Raw genomic sequence first — 21,552 nt, forward strand, 5'->3', positions numbered from 1 at the left:
GGCCGGGGAAGATCCCACATGCCGTGGAGCAACTAAGCCCATGTGCCACAACTACTGAGCCTGAGCTCTAGAGCCCGCAAGCCACAACTACTGAACCCACGTGCCACAACTACTGAAGCCTGTGCGCCTAGAGCCCGTGCTCCGCAACAAGAGAAGCCACGACAATGAGAAGCCTGTGCACCTCAATGAAGAGTAGCCCCCGCTCACTGAAACTAGTGGAAGCCCGTGCACAGCAACAAAGACCCAACAGACAGCTTCCCTGGTGGCGCAGTGGTTGAGAGTCTGCCTGCCAATGCAGGGTACGCGGGTTCGAGCCCTGGTCTGGGAAGATGCCACATGCCACGGAGCAACTGGGCCCGTGAGCCACAACTACTGAGCCTGCACGTCTGGAGCCTGTGCTCTGCAACAAGAGAGGCCGCGATAGTGAGAGGCCCGTGCACTGTGATGAAGAGTGGCCCCCGCTTGCCGCAACTAGAGAAAGCCCTTGCACAGAAACAAAGACCCAACACAGCTAAAAATAAATAAGTAAATAATAAAATAAAGGAATTCCTTAAAAAAGAAAAAAGACCCAACAGAGCCAAAAATAAATAAATAAATAAATTTATAAAAATTTTTTCAAAAAATATTAAAAAATAAATAAATAAAAATGAGGATATAAATCCCCACTGTAATGTCTGTTACACACAAACTGTTGTGGGTTCCTGCCAGCCTTGAAAAAAATGATCTGAATTTCTTTCTCCTCAAAAAAAAAAAAGGATTCTAAAAGATTGAAAATATAAGGATGGAAAAAGATATAATCAGACAAACCTTAACCAAAAGAAAACTGGTGGGACTTGCCTGGCAGTCTAGTGATTAAGACTTCGCCTTCCAATGCAGGGGCTGTGGGTTCAATCGCTGGTCAGGGAGCTAAGATCCCACATGCCTCATGGCCAAAAACTCAAAACAGAAACAATATTGTAACAAATTCAATAGACTTTAAAAATGATTCACATCAAAAAAAAAATCTTAAAAAAAAAAAGGTAAAATGGTGTGGCTATGCTAATATCAGAGAAAGTAGACATTAAGGCAAGAAGCATTAGTAGAAATAAGGAAAGAAGAGGGACATTTTATACTGATCAAAGGTTTAAAAAAATTCCATCCAAAAGGTACAACTATTTAAAATCTAGGGACTTCCCTGGTGGCGCAGTGGTTAAGAATCCGCCTGCCAATACAGGGGACACGGGTTCTAGCCCTGGTCTGGGAAGATCCCACATGCCGCGGAGCAACTAAACCCATGAGCCACAACTACTGAGCCTGCGCTCTAGAGCCTGCAAGCCACAACTACTGAGCCCATGTGCCACAACTACCGAAGCCTGTGTGCCTAGAGCCTGTGCTCCAAAACAAGAGAAGCCACTGCAATGAGAAGTCTGCACACTGCAACAAAGAGTAGCTCCTGCTCGCTGCAACTAGAGAAAGCCCACGTGCAGCAACAAAGACCCAATGCAGCCAAAAATAAATAAATTACTTAATAAAAAAAAAATCTATATACACTAATTACCTTGCCTCAAAATATATAAGCAGGACTTCCCTGGTGGCGCAGTGGTTAAGAATCCGCCTGCAAATGCAGGGGACACGGTTTGAGCCCTGGTCTGGGAAGATCCCACATGCCGCAGAGCAACTAAGCCCATGCACCACAACTACTGAGGCTGCAGTGTAGAGCCCGTGAGCCACAACTGCTGAGCCCTCATGCCACAACTATTGAAGCCCGCATACCTAGAGCCCATGCTTCGCAACAAGAGAAGCCACCTCAATGAGAAGCGCGTACACCACAACAAAGAGTAGCCCCTACTCACCGCAACTAGAGAAAGCCCGTGTGCAGCAACAAAGGCCCAGCACAGCCAAAATAAAATAAATTAATTTAAAAAAAATATATATATATATAGGCAAAATGTTACAAGTCTAGAAGAAAAACAAACAATAATAAACATGAGATTTTTGCATTCTTTTCTCAAAAACTTAAAGGGCAGGTAGACAAAAATATCAGTAAAGACACAGAAGAATTGAACAATATAATTAACAAACTATATCTTATTGAGTTATATATAACACTGTACCCAGCAATTGCAATGTACAATTTCTTTAAAAGTATACTTGGAACATTTACCAAAATTGTCTATATGTTGGATCATAAAGGAATTAACAAATTTCAAAGGACTGAAAGCATATAGAGCTTGAACTAAGTAGACTGAATAACAAATATATAACTAGAAACTCCCCCACATATTTGGAGATTAAGCAATTCATTACTAGATACATGAGTCAAAGAAGTCTTAACGGAAATTAGAAAATAGAAAATAATGAATGATCATCTTTAAATGATACATCAAAGCTTATGGGATGCAGCTAAAGACATGCTTAGAGGAAAATGTATAGACTTATGTTCACATATTAGAAAAGAAATAGGGCTTCCCTGGTGGCACAGTGGTTAAGAATCCGCCTGCCAATGCAGGGGACACAGCTTCAAGCCCTGGTCCAGGAAGATCCCACATGCCGTGGAGCAGCTAAGCCTTTGCGCCACAACTACTGAGCCTGCGTGCCTAGAGTCTGTGCTCTGCAACAAGAGAAGCCACCACAATGAGAAGCCCACACATGGCAACAAAGAGTAGCCCCCACTCGTCGCAACTAGAGAAAACCCACACGCAGCGACAAAGACCCAAAGCAGCCAAAAGTAAATTAATTAATTAATTAATTAAATTTAAAAAAAGAAAAGAAATAGTCTGAAAATCAGTTATCTAGATATACATCTCAAAAATTAGAAAAGAATAGCAAGTTAAGCCCAAAGAAGCTGGAAGGAAGGAAATAATAAAACAAGAACACATTTTAATTAAATAGAAAACAAATATAGTGTAGGATCAGCAAAGCCGAAAGTTAATTCTTTGAAAAGATTAGTAAAATTGCTTAGTCCCTGGCAAAACTGATCAAACTGAGAGAAGGTAAAAATTACCAGTGTCAGGGGAAATAAAAACATCATTATGGACCCTACAGACATTAGAAAGATAACAAGAGGTTTATGAACAACTTTATGCTTAGAAATTTGAAAATATAGATGAAATAGTCATAATTTTAAAAATTTTGTGAAAGCAATGATAACTAAACAGCAAAAGGATAAATTTGAAGGTATAAAAGAGGACATCAAAGTTATAAAATTTGGGGAGGAGAGTAAGAAAATGTAGAACCGACCCCACCATGTCTCCAAGGTGTGCCTGTACCCCACGGTGTGCCTGAAGCCAGGTTGTGCTAGCTCATGAGGGCTGGTCATGCACATATCTTTCCAACTCTGTGCTCAGTGATGTCACATTGGTATCTTGAAATTGACCATATTGGGAGTTTTTACACCACAGAAATCAGCAAATACTACCAAATCAGGACTCTCCCCACCCCAAGAACTGGTCGTTAAACATTTGCCAGCACACTACAGAATACATTATACTCATGAATTGGAAGACTCATTGAGAGAGGAATTAGTGATCTGCATACTCATTTAACGAATAATAGCCAATACACCGTTGTCAGTGAGCAAAGGCAAAAAGAGAATTTATAACTGAGAGGGGAGAGAAAAAACTGTAGTCTGGGAACAGTGAATCTTGTCTGCATATTTTGGGGGTAAGAAAGAGGCCAGTTTGGGAGTCTGTTCTTAAGCAGTCTGAATAATGATATCAAAACAGTTTCAGGATTTTTAAAACGAATTTTCCATAAAACCTTGCAAAATTAATTGTGGAATATATGTGGCAGACTGTGTCTTCCAGTGTCCTTTATTAGTGTTCTTTATCTTAGTTAGGCCAGGTCTGCACCATTTCCCTCAAAAATTTCTCAACTCCCCCCATTTTGGTCAAAAGTTCCTGGTGGAGAGGATTTAAACCTAAGGGCTTTAGTCTGTGATGCAGAATCATTATTGGATGTCAATTTGATCTTGGGGGTATAACAACATTTAAACACCTGAGTGTCAAACACAATGTAAATATTATGAGACATTTGGAACATATTTTGTGTCCAATTTTTGCATCAGTGTAGGTCCAATCAAGAGAATACATATTAAAGACAAGATTGGTCAATTTTAGTTAAGTTGTTTTTTACCCCCTATGTTTAATTGATCATTTCATCTTTTTCAAAATATGTATCCAGGTACTGTAAAATATTGGCTGTTGTATCGTGTTCATTTTGTTGGTGAGGGCACATCTGTTTAGAATCATTCTAGTTAATGAAGTTTTGTTAATCTAGCCTAAAATGAGTTATTTCATTTAAAGTGAGTATTCATTTTGCTTCTGAAATTATCTCAGATTTGTCCAGTAGGAGCCTTGCAAGTTGTCTCCCGTGTTCTTTTGATATGACCTAGCAGTTTCTTGAGCGCTTCCTTACATTCTGCTACATTTTGAAAGACTTGTACTCTCTTTGTACAAGCTAATCTTGTACTCTAATCTTGTACTCTCTTTGTCCCAGTTCTGGAATCAGTTTCTAAGAAGCCCTGGTTCCTTTTAGTGGAGAATGGTATTTAGAAACCAAGATCTAAGCACTAGATCTGCTACTAGCTACTGGGATGCCATTGCTTCTAAGTCCTTTAAATGGATAGAGGTGGGGAAAAATAACAATTTCAGAGGTCCATCTATATATATGTAAATGCATATATACACATAAACACGCATATATCCATATCCATGTGCTTACATATTTAAAGTCATGACTTCATGCTGATTCCTCTAACTGCAGTCTAATTCCACAGTGCCTCCTCCCATTCCACGCCTATAGCTCCCTCCACCTACAGTCATCTGAAGAATCTTGGAATAACATTCTACTCATGGAAGTCTCTGCATCTAGTTTAGTGAGTCTCAGGGTCAGATCACCGCAGTGATTGCATGTCCAGTTGCAGGATTCTAAATATTTATACTGCGGGAGGCATACAGCCCAGATGTATTATGTTCTGGGACTTAAGAACAGCATTTGTGGTTAAAAGTACTCGATAGAAGAAAACAAAGAAAGGAAGTACTTAAAATGGTCCCTTCCAGCATTGTTTTAAGGGCAACTTTCATTGGAGTCTCTTTTAATGTGTTCAGCGTTCCAGTTACTGTAACCATGTAACAAATTGCCCCCAAGACTTGGCAGCATGAAACAGCAGTTTGCTTTCTGATCAGGTAGGACACAGCTAGGAAAGTTTATCTCTACTCTGCGATGTCTGGGGTCGCAGCCGAGAGACTGGGGCCAAAGTCTCATTCACTCACACGTGTGGTGGTTGATGCTGGCTTTCAGCTGAGACTTCAGTTCCTCTGCCTGAAGCTCCTCCACATCAGCTAGTTCCTTTCCTTTCCCTTCCCTTCCTCAGAGCACAGTGGCTGGTTTCCCCAGGGCAGGCCTCCCCCAAAGAGAAACACAGTCTGCCACTGTCCCTTATATAAATTGAATTGTATCTAGTGATGTCTCTTAGAAATGCACCTTGCATCTGTTGGGCATATGACTGTGTGCATAAGTTATTTACCCAGCTAAACTATAAAGTTTAAGGATAAAAACATTTTCAAATTTGCCAAGTCTTTCAAAATGTATGTCCCATGCACCCTTTCTCAGGAAACTCTTAGGGAACACGCTCCCCTATATAAGTGAGTAAACCAAGGAAGGGGAAGGCTTGATGTGTGGGAAACAAGAGATCCAGCATAGGAGAGACGTGCAGGAAAGGCCCAGGTCGGTAATGGTTAAGGGGCTCTGCAGTTACTGCTGCTACAAAGCTTAACAACTTAAAACAACCATTTTATCATGCTTGTAGATTCTTTGGATCAGAAACTCTGACAGGGCACAAAGGGAATGGCTTGTTCCATGATGTTTGGAGCCTTAGCTGGAAAAAGTCAGTGCCCAGGGGTAACCTGAAAGATGGGGCTGGAACTATCTGAGGCATTTGCACTCACATAGTAGTTGATGTTGGTTGTCTGCCGAGGGTGTTAACAGAGCACATGCACGTGGATTCTCCATGTGGCCTGGGCTTCCTCACAGAATGGCCGCCTCAGGGTAATCAGGCAGCTCAAAGTGAGTGATCAGAGTTTCGAAGTGAGTATCCTAGCAAGCAAGGGGGAGGTTGCATCACTTTTTTTTTTTTTTTTTGGCTGCGTTGGGTCTTCGTTGCTGCGCTCAGGTTTTTCTATAGTTGCAGCAAGCAGGGGCTGCTCTTCGTTGTGGTGCACGGGCTTCTCATTGCAGTGGCCTCTCTTGTTGCGGAACACGGGCTCTAGGCACCTGGGCTTCAGTAGTTGCGGCACGAGGGCTCTAGAGCGCAGGCTCAGTAGTTGTGGCGCACGGGCTTAGTTGCTCCGTGGCATGTGGGATCTTCCCAGACCAGGACTTGAACCCATGTCCCCTGCATTGGCAGGCGGATTCTTAACCACCGCGCCACCAGGGAAGCCCCTTAAGATTTAATTTTATTTTTATTTCTTTGGCTGTGTTGTGTCTTTGTTGCTGTGTGCGGGCTTTCTCTAGTTGCGGTGAGTGGGGGCTACTCTTTGTTGTGGTGTGTGGGCTTCTCATTGCAGTGCCTTCTCTTGTTGCCAAGCATGGACTCTAGGCGTGTGGGCTTCAGTAGTTGTGGCACACGGGCTCAGTAGTTGTGGCACACAGGCTCTAAAGCGCAGGCTCAGTAGTTGTGGCACATGGGCTTAGCTGCTCCATGGCATATGGGATCGTCCCAGACCAGGGCTCGAACCGTGTCCCCTGCATTGGTAGGTGGATTCTTATCCACTGTGCCACCAGGGAAGTCCCTGCGTCACTTTTTATGACCTAACCTTGGAGGTTCGGTTCCCTTGGAATACATGAGAAAGTCATTACTTCCTCCGCATTGCTATAGGTTACGAACGAGTCACTAAGTTTAGTGCAGATTCGAGGGGAAGCTACATAGATAGACCTCACCTCTCAATGGAAGGAGTGTCAAAGAACTTCTGGATGTGTCTGAAAACCGCTACAGGGGTTGTCCTGTCCTCGGTCATAGCAGTAGGTGTAGCAAGCGACCAGTCCAGATTAGAAGAGGCCAGAAGGCTCTAGGAAGGGTTGACTTGTGAGGGTGACACTGATAAGAATCCCTGATACATCTGGACATCTTGGAAAGAGATTTGTAGGGTAGTGGAAAGAGATTAAATTATTGATAAGTACATAGCAAACAAAATAGTTGGTTGATTAAGTTTTGGAAAAACAAAAATTGTATAAGGGAGAATTTCATGCTCAGCTGTGAATAGCATTTACATAGCAACAATAATGTAAGCATTACTGATCTAACCATGAGTATGATGTAACTTACATTGGGAAGATGAGGGATAAGAAGGGTATGGCATACGTTGAGCTGGTTAAGGGTGAGGAGAGAATATCCATATCACCCATCCATAATTAATGCCTAAAACTGAAAAAAAAAATAGCATGCCATCTGGAGCCATGGAAGTAAATTCCAACATAATCAGCTAAAGGAGGAAGAAGTGTTTGTGATTGGGTGTGGGAAATGGCCGGGGTAGAGGCAGGGGAAGAGGGCACGATTTCTATTTTCGAAATTTTGTAGAACTCTTTGCCTCTTTAAACTATGTGGCTGTCCAACTTTGATGAAAATAACTTAAAAAGAAAACTTTCTACCAAAAGAAACGCCATGCCCAGATCATTTTACAGGTATACACCATCAAACATTCAAGCTAATCCTGATCTTGTATAAACTGTCAGAGACTACAAAAAGAAGGAACATACCCTCATTCTTAGGTAATGAGCCTGCTATGGTCTGAATGTTTGTGTCCCTCCAAAATTCGTATGTTGAAATCCTAACCCTCAAAGATGGTGGTATTAGAAGGTGGGGCCTTGGGGAGGTGCTTAGGTCATGAGGGTGAAGCCTTCGTGAATGGGATTAGTGCCTTTCTGAAGAGGTTCTAGAGAGATCCCTTGCCCCTTCTGCCACTTGAGGACACAGTGAGAAGGTGCCAGCTGTGAATGGAAGAGGGCCCTCACCAAAACACAACCATGCTGGCATCTTGATCTTGGACTGTCCAGCCTCCAGAACTGTGAGAAATACATTCCTGTTGTTCATAAGTCACCCAGTTTTATGTTATTTTGGACTAAGAGCCTAATGTTACCTTGACACCAAAGCCAAATTAGGAGCTATGACAATGAAAGCCATAAGCCAGTCTTGCTTAAGAACGTAAGCCCAGTCTCATCCCCCAGCCTTTTGGAGCTGTGGGAGGGCTTGTCTGTCCTGAGATGGGGAGCAGAATGGGATGCTGGCTGTGAGTGCTGGAGGCTAAGGAGTTGTGGTAGGAATAAAGATCTGTACCTTGTAAGCCAGGGGCTTATTATGTTTCCTATAATTTCACTTTTGCTTTCTTTCCGTATTTTGGTAAATTTAAAAGACATTTGAAAGAAAAAAAAAAACATAAGTTCAGTAATACGAAGTAAAAAACCAAGCGAGAAGAAACACGTGCGCGCACACACACTCACACACACACACACACACACAAACATCCACCCCAGGAGCAAACTGAGTATAACCCAGGAATGCAAGGAATGTCTTCACGGTGGCCCTTGAGTTGGCAGTTGGCTGCCCTGAGCCTGTCATTTTTTTTCCTCCAAGGCTTCCAGTGCTGTTAAGGAAAACCAGCCCACTCCGCAATCCTTGTAATTACTGTCTTCCCAGACCTTGCAACCACGCCGTAGCTACCACGTTTCAATGCCTGACCTCTACCTGCACCTCATTTCAGTCGACCATGGGTGAAAGCCTTAGTAATTGTGATGCATCCCAGGGTTCATCACACCCTACTTCCCACCAGCTAGAGTTCTTATCGCTGCCAGACTGGGGAGAAAGCCAACTCCAGAATCACATCCTAAGGGTCTGCTGTTTTAGGACCTTTCTGACGCACAGTGTCATAGCCCGGGTTCCCCATAATGCGGAGTCTGAGGGGGTGAGATTTTGTGCTGTCATTTACAATTCCAGGGAGGAGTGAGGAAAGGGGATGGAAGGAGACAGAGCCAATACAAGAATTACTGAGCTGACTTCCAGAAAGTGCAATTGATTATTTTGTCTTGTGAGACATCCCTTCATAAACTGCTGGATCCCGCCTCTCATTGCTTGGGGGTTTGCCTTGTGTGGCTGGGAGCAAGACTCTCTGGAGGCCTGCCTCAGTGGACGTGAGGGGCAGCCACTGCCATGAACACCTCGATCCGTAATGACGGCAGTGGCTGCAGCTAGCCCCGAGTCTGGAGAATAGCAGCAGATTGAGGGTATGGTGCCAGGGCTGTCCCGTGCACGTGTGCAGACCTGAAGAGGCAAAACTGAGTTAGTATCCTTGCCATATGGAAAATAATTTAATCCCTACCTCACTCCGTAGCCAAAACAAAATACTTTACAGCAAAGATCTCAAGCAAAAATTTAAGAAGAAAATATAGGAGATATAGAAAGATTTCTTGAAACTGAATTATAAACCTTGAACAAAATGTTGATAAATTTTATATTAAAATTTTAGAAACTGTACATCAAAAGATAATACAAGTTATAAACTTATACAAGCTATATATTGGGTTGGCCAAAAAGTTCATTCGGGGTTTTCTGTTACGTCTTACAGAAAACTGAACGAACTTTTTGGCCAATCCAATACTTATACTTTATAAGGTATAACACATACCTTATAAAGAATTAGTACCCAGAATACATAAAGAATTCCTACAAATCAGTACGAAAAAGACAAAGTACCCAATGGCAAATTGGCACTACGAACAGACACATCACACAAGAGGAAACCCAAATAGCAAATAAACATACGAAAAGATGCTCATCATCATTAATAACAGAGAAATAAAAATTAAAACTATAATATGGGTCTCTCCACACTTGGGTCTGGTTCACAGGTGGATTGAGGCAATATGTTGTGCTGGCCAAAAATGGATTTAAATGTTGATTTAGGCATACATACCTATGAAGACATGCTTCAAATTTATGGAGCTGTTTTCTGGTGGGAGGCTGGGGCAGGGCTTCATCTGTATTTTTAATGTTTTACTTCTTAAGCTGGGTGATGGAAACACGGCTTGTCATGTTATAATTTATAAGTTTTTCCCAGTGTAATAGTTCTCGAAATAGAAGGCAAAGGTGTGTGCATGTATGGAGTTCGTCTTCCGTGCCAGGTTCATTACATTTATCCCCCCACCCCCTTCCCATATTATTCAGTGAACCCCAGACTTCATAGCCTTTGTCCACACACGTCGCTTTGCCTTTGAACAGATGGTGATCTCGCTGCAGAACACCACGTCCACCAGCCGCCATCTGCGAGTCCTCCCGCCGTCCACGCCCTACTTCGCTCTGGGATTGGGTGAGCTCAGGGTGGCAGCGGCCTGGGCGGCCTCAACATCGTGTACTGGCCTTGCCCCGGGTTACACGCCCACCAGGCCCTAGGGTGACGCCACAGCTGCACCCCTCGTGCTCCGCAGAGGCCTCCTACCCACCCTCCACCGAAGGCCCCCAGTCCTGACAGCTCCTCCTCGGATCTCGTCCCTCCAGGCTCGGCTCTGCCCTCTCCTCACCCTGCGCACTGTCACTGCCCTCAGTCAGGACCCCTGGTTCCTCACTTAGGCTATCGCAGTGGCTTCCCCGCCAGCCTTCCTGCCTCCGTGACGCAGTGTTCTCCTGAACAACAGCTCTGATCTTGTGTCCCACCCCCCAACCCCTGCAGAAACCTCAAATACCTCTCTGCTGCCCACAAAGTAAATGCTAAGCCATTGGCCCCGCCTGACCACTCCAGGTGGACCCTATCACTCCCCCCGCCGCCCCAGGCCCTGGTCTTCTTACCTGGTCTCCAGAATCTCATTTGTCGCTTCTGTCCCCCGCAGGGATGTTCCCAGGAGAAGGTGGGATGGTGGCTCCTGGGATGACCTGCCAGTACACTGTCCAGTTTTTTCCCGACTGCCTTGGGGATTTTGATGACTTTATTTTAGTGGAGACGCAGTCAGCGCACGCGCTCCTGGTCCCCCTGCAGGCCCGGAGGCCGCCCCCAGTGCTGACGCGTGAGTGTTCTCTGCGCCCCCGGGATTCAGGGAGGGCTGGTGCCCCTAGAAGGACCGCCTGCCCACAGGGCCCCTTCGTGGCAGCACACGGCCTGTCCCCTGGGGCAGGGTCTTGTGGGTCCTGAGAAGGGACCTGCCAGAAGCTTGCGCACAGTCCTCCCGTGTCAGGCCCCGACCATCCTGCTTCCCCTGGAGGCTGCCTCTGAGTGACACACGTCGGGAGAGGAGGCCAGCATCCCAGCTGACCCCAGCCTAGGCATCGCTGGCTCAAGGACACCCTGAGTGGGCCTGTGCCACGGCGAGGCAAGCAGGAGTGCCTGGAGCCCTCCATGGGTGTCACCTGTGTGGCCATGGGGTGGCTGGCTTTGCCTGGATGCCCTCATTTACGAGTCCCTTCAGCTGGCCACAGGCTGCAACTCTGACCACAACCCCCAGGGCCATGCCGGGTGGCACTGGCTGAAGCCCGAGCGCGTGGAGTCCCGAGACGCCGCTGCCGTGTGGGAGCAGGGGTGGGCCTGTCCCCATCCATCCCCCTCGCCCCTCCACAGCTGCTCTTAGCTCGGGCTGGGCCTCCAGAGTACAACAACAGGACGGCCTGAGCTGTTTCTCTTGCCCATCTTTCCTTGTGGCTGCAGTGTCGCCGGTGTTGGACTGTGGTTACTGCCTCATTGGGGGCATGAAGATGACCAGATTCATCTGCAAAAACGTGGGCTTCAGCGTGGGCAAGTTCTGCATTATGCCTAAAAAGAGCTGGCCGCCGCCAAGCTTCAGAGTGAGTGCTCACGGATTGCTACCTGGAAAAAAGAGCAAATCCATCAAAGGAAATAACTCCCGTGAGGGACTTGCTCGAGTACACCTGTGAGTGGAAACACACACAGAGAACAGAATTCTATAACCTCTCTCTCCAGCTGCCACGGTCCAATGAGAATCAACATGTACAGAGACCAGCGCTGTAGTTCTTGTTACTCTCCTAATACCTGTGTGACCCCGGGCAGGTCCTGTCACCTCTCTTATCCTCCAAGACTTGACTCAAATGTCCCTGCATTCATTCATTCATTCATTCAGTCAGTCATTATAGTAGCAAATGTTTGAATATAGCAGAGGTCACAAATTGGCAGCTCTTTGGCTGAATTTTGTAGGTATATTTATTTGGCACAGGGCTTAAAAACATTTTTGGAGCCACCATTTAAAAATAGAGAGATTTCGGACTTCCCTGGTGGCCCAGTGGCTAAGACGTCACGCTCCCAGTGCAGGGGACCCGGGTTCAATCCCTGGTCAGGGGACGAGATCCCGCATGCTGCAGCTAAGACCCGGCGCAGCCAACCAACCAACCAACCAACCAAATAAATAAATATTTTTTTAAAAATAGACTTCATATAAAAATGTGCATTTCCAGTCTCTCTGAAACATTGGGAGATGTGCAGCCCTGGGCCAGGATCCACCGTGGCCTGTCAGCTGGAGTTGAGAAGCAGGGGGTGTGCACATCCCCTCCTGTTTGCCCAGCTCTGCCCTCCTCGCCCCAGGGCAGCCAGGTGCTGACACCACTGATGGTCACGCTCACTCACACTGTTATCTGTCTCAGAGCAGAGATATTTTGCTGTACCTGTGTCTCCCGAAACAAGCGACAGATCCAGAGGACCACATGTTCCCAGACACACATTTCACTCGTTTCTGTTACCTGCCAGGGTCCTGGAGGCCTGGGTCTGTGTCCCTGGCATGCTAAGTGGCTTCCTGTGTAGGCACCTGGGCTGCAGCTCTGCTGACAAGATGGCAGCTTCCCTTGACTCAAGTGCTCATGGCCAGGGGTGGGTTGAGGATGGAGGCCGACACAGAAGCCGGCACCAACCACACAGGCTGCTGTAGTAGGGAAAGGACTGTGCTTTGGGAGCCCACCTCCTGGGGGAGGCCATCTCTCACACCTCCTGCTTTGCGTCTGAAACACTTGTCAGTGGTCCTTGTACCTCCTACCCGCAGGCAGCTCTTTGTGGACGCTCTGTCTTGTACTCGTCTCTAACCACCAGCACCCCATCTAGTGCCCGGTGCGGGTTGAGTAAGTGCTTGCTGAACGGATGAGCCTCAGTTTCTTCATGAACAGGAGACTGGATGGTCCATAAGACCCTTCAGATCACAAAGTGGGTGTTTGGAGGAGGGAAGCGTGTCATCCGAGCACGAGAGTTTACAGTTTCTTCCACGCTGTTGGGTCCTCTTCTGCTTTTCTTTAAGGCTGTTGCAACCATCGGCTTTGTTGAGCAGCCTCCCTTCGGGATCCTGCCGGCAGTGTTTGAGCTGGCCCCGGGGCAGGCCGTATGCATGCAGGTAGGTGATGAGACGCTAGCTTGTCTTTCCTTATGATTGGTTGGCTGTTTCCTCAACTGCTCGCTTGATATCATTTGCCTCTCTGGTTTTTTGTTTTTTGGGGTTTTTTTGGGGTTTTTTTTTTTTGCTGCCCCACACAGCTTGTGGGATCTTTAGTTCCCGGACTAGGGGTTGAACCCGGGCCACCGCAGTGAAAGCACTGAGTCCTAACCACTGGACCGCCAGGGAGTTCCCGCCTCTGTGTTTTCATGACCCAGATATCCACTCCCAGGTCCCAGCCTTGGCGGTTTCTGTGTAGGAGCATGCTTTTGCATTCTGTGGGGTGATGTCATTTGACTCTCCTGTGACCTCCCTCACAGAGCAAGTGCAGAAAGCCCTAGCAATGCCACCACGATCCCTGAGCGTTGCTTGCCCACCCGTGAGCGTGGGGGTCACCTCCACCAACATCTGAGCTGCCTCCAGGATCTCCCCTCGGTCCTTCAGTCTGTCTTGGACCATCCCACCCCCTAAATCTGGTACCTTTCTTCTCTTTCCTGTTTTATCCTCAGTTATATGGTCAACAAGGCCCGCCTTCCTTAGGCCTCATCCTGAACCTCTGCAGAAGCTCCCAGAGTCTGACCTCCGGGATGTGGGCTCCTCCTTTCCTAACTGGCCCCTTTCCGTGGTCCCTTGGGCCTGTCACACCTGCTCACTGGTCCCCAGAAGAGGCTGTGAGACATGGTGATGTCTTCCTGCCCCTGTCACCCCACCCTCTGCTCCAGGAGTCTGACGCTGTGCTGTCCCATGGCTGGGTGTGGGGCTGCCACAAGCGTGCATGGCCTTCCTCACTTGCCTGTTGAAGGACGCACCCACATGAAAGAGTAAAAGCTATCTGGGTTCTGGGGAGGGGGATTTGGCCTACACCATGTCATCAGGTAGTGAGAGCCAAGAGCCATAGGTTCTCAAACTCAGCTGCACATGGCGGTCCCCTGAGAAACTTGCAAACACGCTGACATCTGGGCCCCAGCCCTGAAGTTTTGAGTTAATTGGTCTGGGGTGTGGCCTGGGCATAGGATTTTTCAAGCTCCCCAGGTGATTCTGTGTGTGCAGCGAAGTTTGAGGACCACTGCCATAAGCTTCTTTGCCAAGATGTAAAGGAAGGCTTCCTTTATCAGCTCCTTTCCAGTTTCAAGGGTCTGATGGGGTCTTGTTCTGGAGCGATGCTGTCTTGTTCATGTCCGTGATGATCTGATCCTGATAAGAACCTGGCTTTTGGAGTCGGGACGAGGCCAGTTCAGGAGCGCAGTAGGGATTATCCATCCTCCTCTGTTGCCGAGGGGTGAGCCGGGTCCTCTTGGCATAGCCCAGGCCTTGTCAGAGCCTTGTGGTGGCTTTAAGGAATTGGGGCTGGTCACCCCTGCCCAGGCCATGATGTCCCCCTCATCCCATCCTCCTGTGATCCCCAAGGAAAAGAAGAGAGTGGCAGCAGCAGTCTTTGGGGAGCAGTGGGGGAGTCAGGGGGAGGTTTTCCCCTTTCCATTCCTTATGTAAATTTTGTTTACTGATAGGGATTTTGTTTGTTTTAAAATTTATTCATATTTCCAAATAAATAGATTCACATGATTAAAAATTCAAAAGACGCAAATAGATGCACAGTGAAATGCTCCCTCTCCCCCCAGTTCCTCAGAGTGCCCTCCCAGAGATATGTGATGCCTACCTAAGCAACTGCACATGGTTTCTTCTTTCCTTTGTTTCCATTTTTCCTTCACACAAATAGTTGCCCACTCTGTGCTCTGTTCTGCACCATGTATTTTCCACTTACCGGTTCATATTTTTTACAGCTGCATAGTATTCCACTGGGCATATGAACCATAATTTAGGTCACCTGTCCCCTGCATGAAGATTATTTCTGATCTCTGGCCATCTCAGGGAATAGCTTATACATACATCACTCTGTCCTACCAGAAGGATACAGTCCTTGATGTGCATTTGCTGACTCAGGGTCTCTGCTCTCATAATTGTGATACATGTTGCCAAAATCCCCACCATGTGGATTGTATCAATTTGTACTTGCAACCACAGTACGTGAGGGTGCCTATTTTAATTCTCACACCTTTGCCAATACAGTGGGTTATCAAACTTAAAAAAAAAAAACCTCTTAATCATCGACATTTTAAAACATATACAAAATAATCTGAAAAAGAATAGATATACATATATGTGTATAACTGACTCACTTTGCTGAACACCTGAAATTAACATAACATTGTAAATCAACTATACCTCAATTTAAAAAAAAAAAGAAAGGGCAGAAGTCCAACTGGCCAAGCAAAAAAAAAAAAGAAAAAAACAAAAACCCAAAACAAACCTATATACAAAAATGGAATAGTTGAATGATCACCCCGTGTACTCATTACACAGCTTCAACATTTATCAACTCTTGGGCAACCTTATTTCCTTTATACCCCTCCGTCTCTTCCCACCAAACCCTGCCCTGCCCCTCTAGATTATTTTGAGGAAAATTAAGGTATCCTATCACTGTGTTTATGATCGCTAACTTTCTGCTTTTTGCCAGTAGGAGGCATGAAGAACTGTTCTTCTGGGTGGTTTGCATTTCCACTTCTTTTATCATGAATGAGGTTAAACATGTTATTTAAGAGCCATTTGTATTGCAGTCCTATGAATTCTCTTCATAGCCTTTCAACACGCTCCCCAAATTAGCCGGTGGAGCCTGGGATGAACCCCTAGCCTTAGGGAAGGGGCCGGGAGGGGAGGGAGAAGTGGAGACCGGAGGGAAGGGGGGTGCAGCTGAGAAGAAGAGGGCGAGGGGGTAGAAGCCCCTGCACGGGAGACAGCGGGACAGCCCTTCTTTCCCCAGGTCCTGTTCCTCCCAACCAGCCTGGGAAAGGCAGAGCAGACCTTCATCATCGTGTGTGACAACTGCCAGATAAAGGAGCTGGTGACCACAGGTGGGCTTGGGTGCGCTCCCAGGGGTGGCCCAGCTGCGCCCGGTCCCCCTTGGGGGTGGGGACACTCAGGGGATGCTGCAGCCTCCAGGGCTCTGGTTTGGGGCCTCTAGCTCTGGTCAGACCTTAGAGACCCAAGCCAGAGTGGGCTTCGGGACTGTCCCAAGGGGCCGTCTAGTGCAAGAGGGATGGAAACCTGGGGGGCAATCTTTTATCGAGTCACTCTGAAACTCACCGTGATCTCCTTTGGGGGACTGCCAGTGACTCACACAGGAACGACCAGGGCACCTGTACGTTCCTGTACAGTTAGAAGGGGCATCCTGCTGAATTTCCTTAAGGTGCCCTGTTCCTTCCTTCCATCCGTCTGTCTACCATCCACCCAGTTTCACTCACCAGGTATTAATTGAGTGCCTGCTACATGCTATGTTATCAAAATCACCTTCTTTTGGTCTGTGGTGACGTGGGGACATGAACCTGTGTGCTGTTGGCTCCGGGTTCCCCTGTGTGCACTTCCCGGGGTCACGATCACGGCCGGTTGCATGTGGATGGTGGCCTGGGTCCTGTGACAGCCTTCGGCCACAGAGTCCTGGTTTCAGCCTTAGGGAAACTTCACTACTGTACTTTGTCAGGAATCGGGCAGCTGGTGGCTCTGGATCTGATCTATGTTTCTGGTGAAAAAAGTCAGCCGGAGCCCGGAGAGCTCACAGACTTAACAGCCCAGCACTTCATACGCTTTGAGCCTGAAAACCTTCAGTCCACGGCCAGCAAACTGCTGATTATTAGAAACGCCACGTGAGTGACGCCTGTGAGGGACCCCAGCACACACCCTCCCTCCTTCCTCACCTGGCCTGAGGTCCCAGTGAGGCTGGTGATTCCTTCCAGAGGCCAGGGAGGAATCTGGGCACAGGATGGAAGGATCCAGATTTGCACTGTCCATCATGGTAGCCAGTTGCCACATGTGACTATTTAAATGGAAATCAATTAAAATTAAGTAAAAGTAAAAACTCACTTCCTTAGTGACACCAGCCACATTTTAAGTACTGAACAGCCACACGGGTAGCTGGTGGCGATCATATTAGGCAGAGCCGATTTATAAGATGTCCGTAACTGCAGGGAGTCATATTGGACGGTGTTGCTCTAGATCTCCTGGAGCATCCTTAACCAGGAACAGTTTTCCAGAGAGGTCCTGCCCAGCCCAGGAGGGGAAGCCACCCAAGTCCCACCGTCAGACAGATGATGGCCTGTGGGTTCAGCTCTCACTGCCATTTATTCCCTGACCATCCTCTGAGCTCCGTCATTACACCAGGACAGACCTTGGGGAGCCTCCTGGCCAGGCTGCCCAAGTGACCCAGGCCTTGCACAGGCTCTGTCTCCTGGCAGGATGAGTAGTTCTCACCTGCCGTCCCCCTCACCGACACCTGCTGTCAGCAGCACGCCTGGAGTCCCACCCCTCCCACCACCATGGAGTTGTCACCGCTCCTGTTGGCAGCCAGTGGGCACATATCTTTCTGGCCAGAGCAGTAGTCCTGGGAGGCCAGAGCTGGAGAGGCAGAGGGTGGGGTCGATGTGGCAAAAACTCACGTGGTAGAAGATAAGGCAGAAAATTTTCCTGATATCTGGGGTGGGGGGGGATGCCTGATGGTTAGAGCATGATTCCCCCGAATCACTGTGGCTCCAGCCTCCAGCTGCTGTGCGGGGCTGTGCTGGGAGGTCTCCAGACTCCCTGCCCCCCGTGCTCTCCCTTGCCCAGGTGCCCCCAGGTCCTCCATGGGAAGGGCCTGAAGGCTGATCTGGCCACTTCCTGCTCCTGGGTCGTTTCCTGCTCACTCCAGGAGCAGGGCCAGGCCAGGCCGGGGGTTGGGGGGACCTGATTCTGGCAGAATTGGGACATGGCCTTGGATCCACTGCCTACTGTCAAGGTCGTCCCCACAGGCACGTGGAGCTGGCCTTCCGCTGGCAGATCATGAAGCCCAACCTGAGGTCCCTAATGCCTGGAGAAACCTACAGCCCGGACAGCATCAAGTCCCATCCTGACAGGGAGACGGCCTTCTCCATCGCCCCCGACATGGGAGCTCTCAAGCCCCACACGGACCACGAGTTCCTCTTGAGCTTCTCTCCTCGAGAGGTTCGAGTGCGGCCATCTTGGTGGTCACACATGATTGGGTCACGATGTTTTCACCCTCTGTCCCTGTTCTTTGGTGACACTGAAGCCACAGCTGACGCTGCCGAGATCCCTAGCATCCTGCCGAGGCTGGCGCTTAGCTAAGAGCGGGGCCAGTGGCCGGGCTTGGTGTGCAGCTCGTTTTGCCTGGTCCCGACCCTGCACACCCCATCTGCATCCAGAGCCTGGGCTCATTTCCTAGGCTCTGGTGTCTTCTGTGTCTCTACTACATCAAAGTTGTTACCATTCCTGCTCAGCCCACAGAAGCCCCCAGAAAGAGTGAGGTGGGGTTCCCCAGAGTGAGGCTTACACGGCCCCCACTTTCCAACACGAAGCCATGTGTGTCCCGGGCGAGAGGTGGGGGGGGAGTGTGAGGGGGATGCCCAGGGACCCTTGCTGGTAAGAGAGCAGGTCTGCCTCTCAGCATGCAGCCACCTCACGACCTCTCCCGGGAGGGTGTGGTGCCTCAGACTCATTGAGGGCACTGCCAAGGGAAGCAGCGCTGTGTCTCGTGGAAGACCTCTCTGGGGGCCAGGCCACAGGGAGGAGGGATGCCTCCCATGGCTCCAGCCTCCCCTGGGGCAGGCTTTTGTCTTCAGGGTGCTGCGTTTGCCTTGCAGCCCGGGGATTTTCACAGCGTGCTCCAGATGGTGCTGGAGGAAGTCCCAGAGCCCATGAGGTGAGTGGGAACCGGGCCCCTGGCTGAGGGGTGGGCAGTTGGGCATGCTGGGGGAGGTGCTGGGATGGAGTGGAGGAGCCCCTGACCCCCGGCAGGCTTTGGCGCGTGGGAGCGCCATGCCTTGCCCTGGCACCCAGGCCTGGAGCGGGCTTCGCAAGCAGGGAACAGCTCGTGGGACTCGCCACCCTGGAACCTTGGAGCTGTGCCCCAGGCTCACGGTTACCGCTGGGCAGCTAGGCTGGTGGCCCCTGGGTGGTGGTGACTAATGAGGGGAGGTTTTGTCCCATGGCGTCACCTCTGCCAGCGGTTGCCTGAGCAAGCTGTCGGTGGGGGGCCTCCAGTCAGCTGGTGTGGAGATCCAGGCTGACGCTGCTGCAGGGTGGTCCCTGGAGGTGCAGGGAGGGACCCCCGTCCCAGGCCTGTGGTTGAGCTGCCGTCACAGCCACAGGCATTCATCTGTTTCAGGGCATTGCTGACGCCTCTGATTTCAGGGGGCTTGGGAGCTTTGGGCAGGGGGCGCTTTCTTTTCACAAGACCAGAGATAGGGGACACGATGGCTCCTAGCTCATGGTGGGTTTGTGTCCAGTTTGGACTTGGAAAACCCGAAGGATCCCTCGTACTCTGTGGATGACGTGATTGTCCTGGAAATCGAGGTGAAAGGCTCAGTGGAACCTTTCCAGGTTCTCTTAGAACCATATGCCCTCATCATCCCCGGGGAGAACTACGTTGGGATGACCGTGAAGAAGGATTTCAAGGTAGGTGGTTGTCCCTCCCCAGCCTCGGCTGCCCGAGATGGTGCTGAACTCGGGCGTGAGCATGGGGAGGAAGCGGCTGGCGGGGCCAGCAGTGGTGGCCGCTGCAGGGAAGCTGAGGCTCTTCCCAGAGCCCCGGAACCCACTTGGTTTGAAAAGACGCTGGGCCAGGCACGTCTGTCATTTGTCAGCTTCCCAGCATCCTCCAAACGACAGGACTGTGGCACCCTTTCCTGGGTTTAGGGATCTTTGACCGGCCGTGGCACCCACAAACCCTGCAGTGTGCATTGGTGCCATTGGGTGGCTGGGATTTAGCTGGGAAAGTGTCGAGAGGACCTCTTGTGAGCCCACAATCCCGCAGTCCTTTAGCAAGTACAGATCTGACGGGGAGGCCGGCTCGGGGTGTGTCTTTCAGATGTGGAACAACAGCAAGTCAGCCATCAGGTACACGTGGGGGAAGATCAGCGACTGCCACGTCATTGAAGTGGAGCCCTGCGCAGGGACCATCGGTACTGCAGGGACTGAGGGAGGGGCTGGCTGGGGAAGGAGAGCTCGAGGTGAAAGGGGCCTGTGCAGGGGTCCGTGGCCCCCTGATCCGCTCCAGCCGCAGCCTGGCCCTGTGGTGGGTAAGGAGTCCGCCAAGGCCAGGTATCTGAGCCCGGCCACAGAGGGGACCTGCCCCTGCTTCCTTTCTCCACGGCTCACCTTTCCTCTCCCTCTCTCAGAGCCCAGCGAGGTGGAGGATTTTCAGTTGAACTTTACCGGGGGTGTCCCTGGCCCGACGAGCCGGAACCTGCTGTGTGAAATCAAAGACTCCCCCTCACCGGTGGTCTTACACGTCGAGGCGGCCTTTAAGGTGCCTCTGGTGGGGCTGGGCGGCTGGGTGGGCCGGACGGGGAGCCGGGGTAGGGCACAGAGCCCACGGCCCGGGTGGCCCAGTGACGGGCCCCTCTGGGTGCCTCAGGGGCCTGCCCTCGTCATCGACGTCTCAGCCCTTCAGTTTGGTTTGCTGCGCCTGGGGCAGAGAGCCACAAACTCCATCCAGATCCGGAACATCAGCCAGCTCCCGGCCACGTGGTCCATGAAGGAGAGCAGGGTCTGCCTGCAAGAAAGGCAAGAGGGCGTAAGTCCTGCGATGCTGGCTCGTGGTGCCACCCCCCCAACACACCCCCATCACACCCCCCACCCCCAGGAGCCGAGTAACCCGCGTGGTGTGTGAGCCGTGGAACTGTTGCTGGTGCCTTCAGAGCGTGGAGGCTGGGAGAGGAAACGCCTGCCTGGTGACCTTTGCCTCGCAGAGTCCCCCATCCCCTGTCTCTAGGCAGTCGGGGTCCTTTCTACAGCAGAACTTAACCCCAAACTGGATTTTCCTGTTCCTTTCAGAGCAGCCAGAGTCAGGAAGAAAACGGGCAGCTGACTTGGGCAGGAAGCTTCCAAAAGGCCTCCGGGGAGGGGCAGGCCGCGGGGCTCCTTGCAGAGGTTCCCAGCCTGCTTGCAGTTTTGAGTACCTGCCACCAGGTGGTGAGCTTGCCGCCCAAACCAAAAGGCTCCAAAAGGAAAATCATTTCCACTCAAATAGCACTTTTCCTTTTACTCTAAAATTAGAAAATATTAAAAGTGGCTAAGCATTGTCATCATCACATTTAAATTATGGCATCATGTTTTGTTTTG

At 49.5% G+C, this 21,552-nt stretch overlaps 1 protein-coding gene across 1 annotated transcript in view; it reads left to right on the top strand.

Annotated features, from left to right (window-relative positions):
- The window catches only part of DLEC1 (DLEC1 cilia and flagella associated protein), a 101,594-nt gene that overhangs the window by 52,925 nt on the left and 27,117 nt on the right, over positions 1-21,552 (top strand). The window contains 12 exon segments of the mRNA XM_082412715.1: positions 10,250-10,337; positions 10,855-11,028; positions 11,664-11,800; positions 13,252-13,344; positions 16,202-16,292; positions 16,919-17,081; positions 18,222-18,414; positions 19,071-19,129; positions 19,716-19,884; positions 20,297-20,390; positions 20,607-20,737; positions 20,846-21,004. Coding sequence (XP_082268841.1) covers positions 10,250-10,337; positions 10,855-11,028; positions 11,664-11,800; positions 13,252-13,344; positions 16,202-16,292; positions 16,919-17,081; positions 18,222-18,414; positions 19,071-19,129; positions 19,716-19,884; positions 20,297-20,390; positions 20,607-20,737; positions 20,846-21,004 — 1,551 coding nt within the window.

The sequence above is a fragment of the Balaenoptera physalus genome, assembly GCF_965194825.1.
Source record: "Balaenoptera physalus genome assembly, chromosome: 11".
NCBI lineage: Eukaryota > Metazoa > Chordata > Mammalia > Artiodactyla > Balaenopteridae > Balaenoptera > Balaenoptera physalus.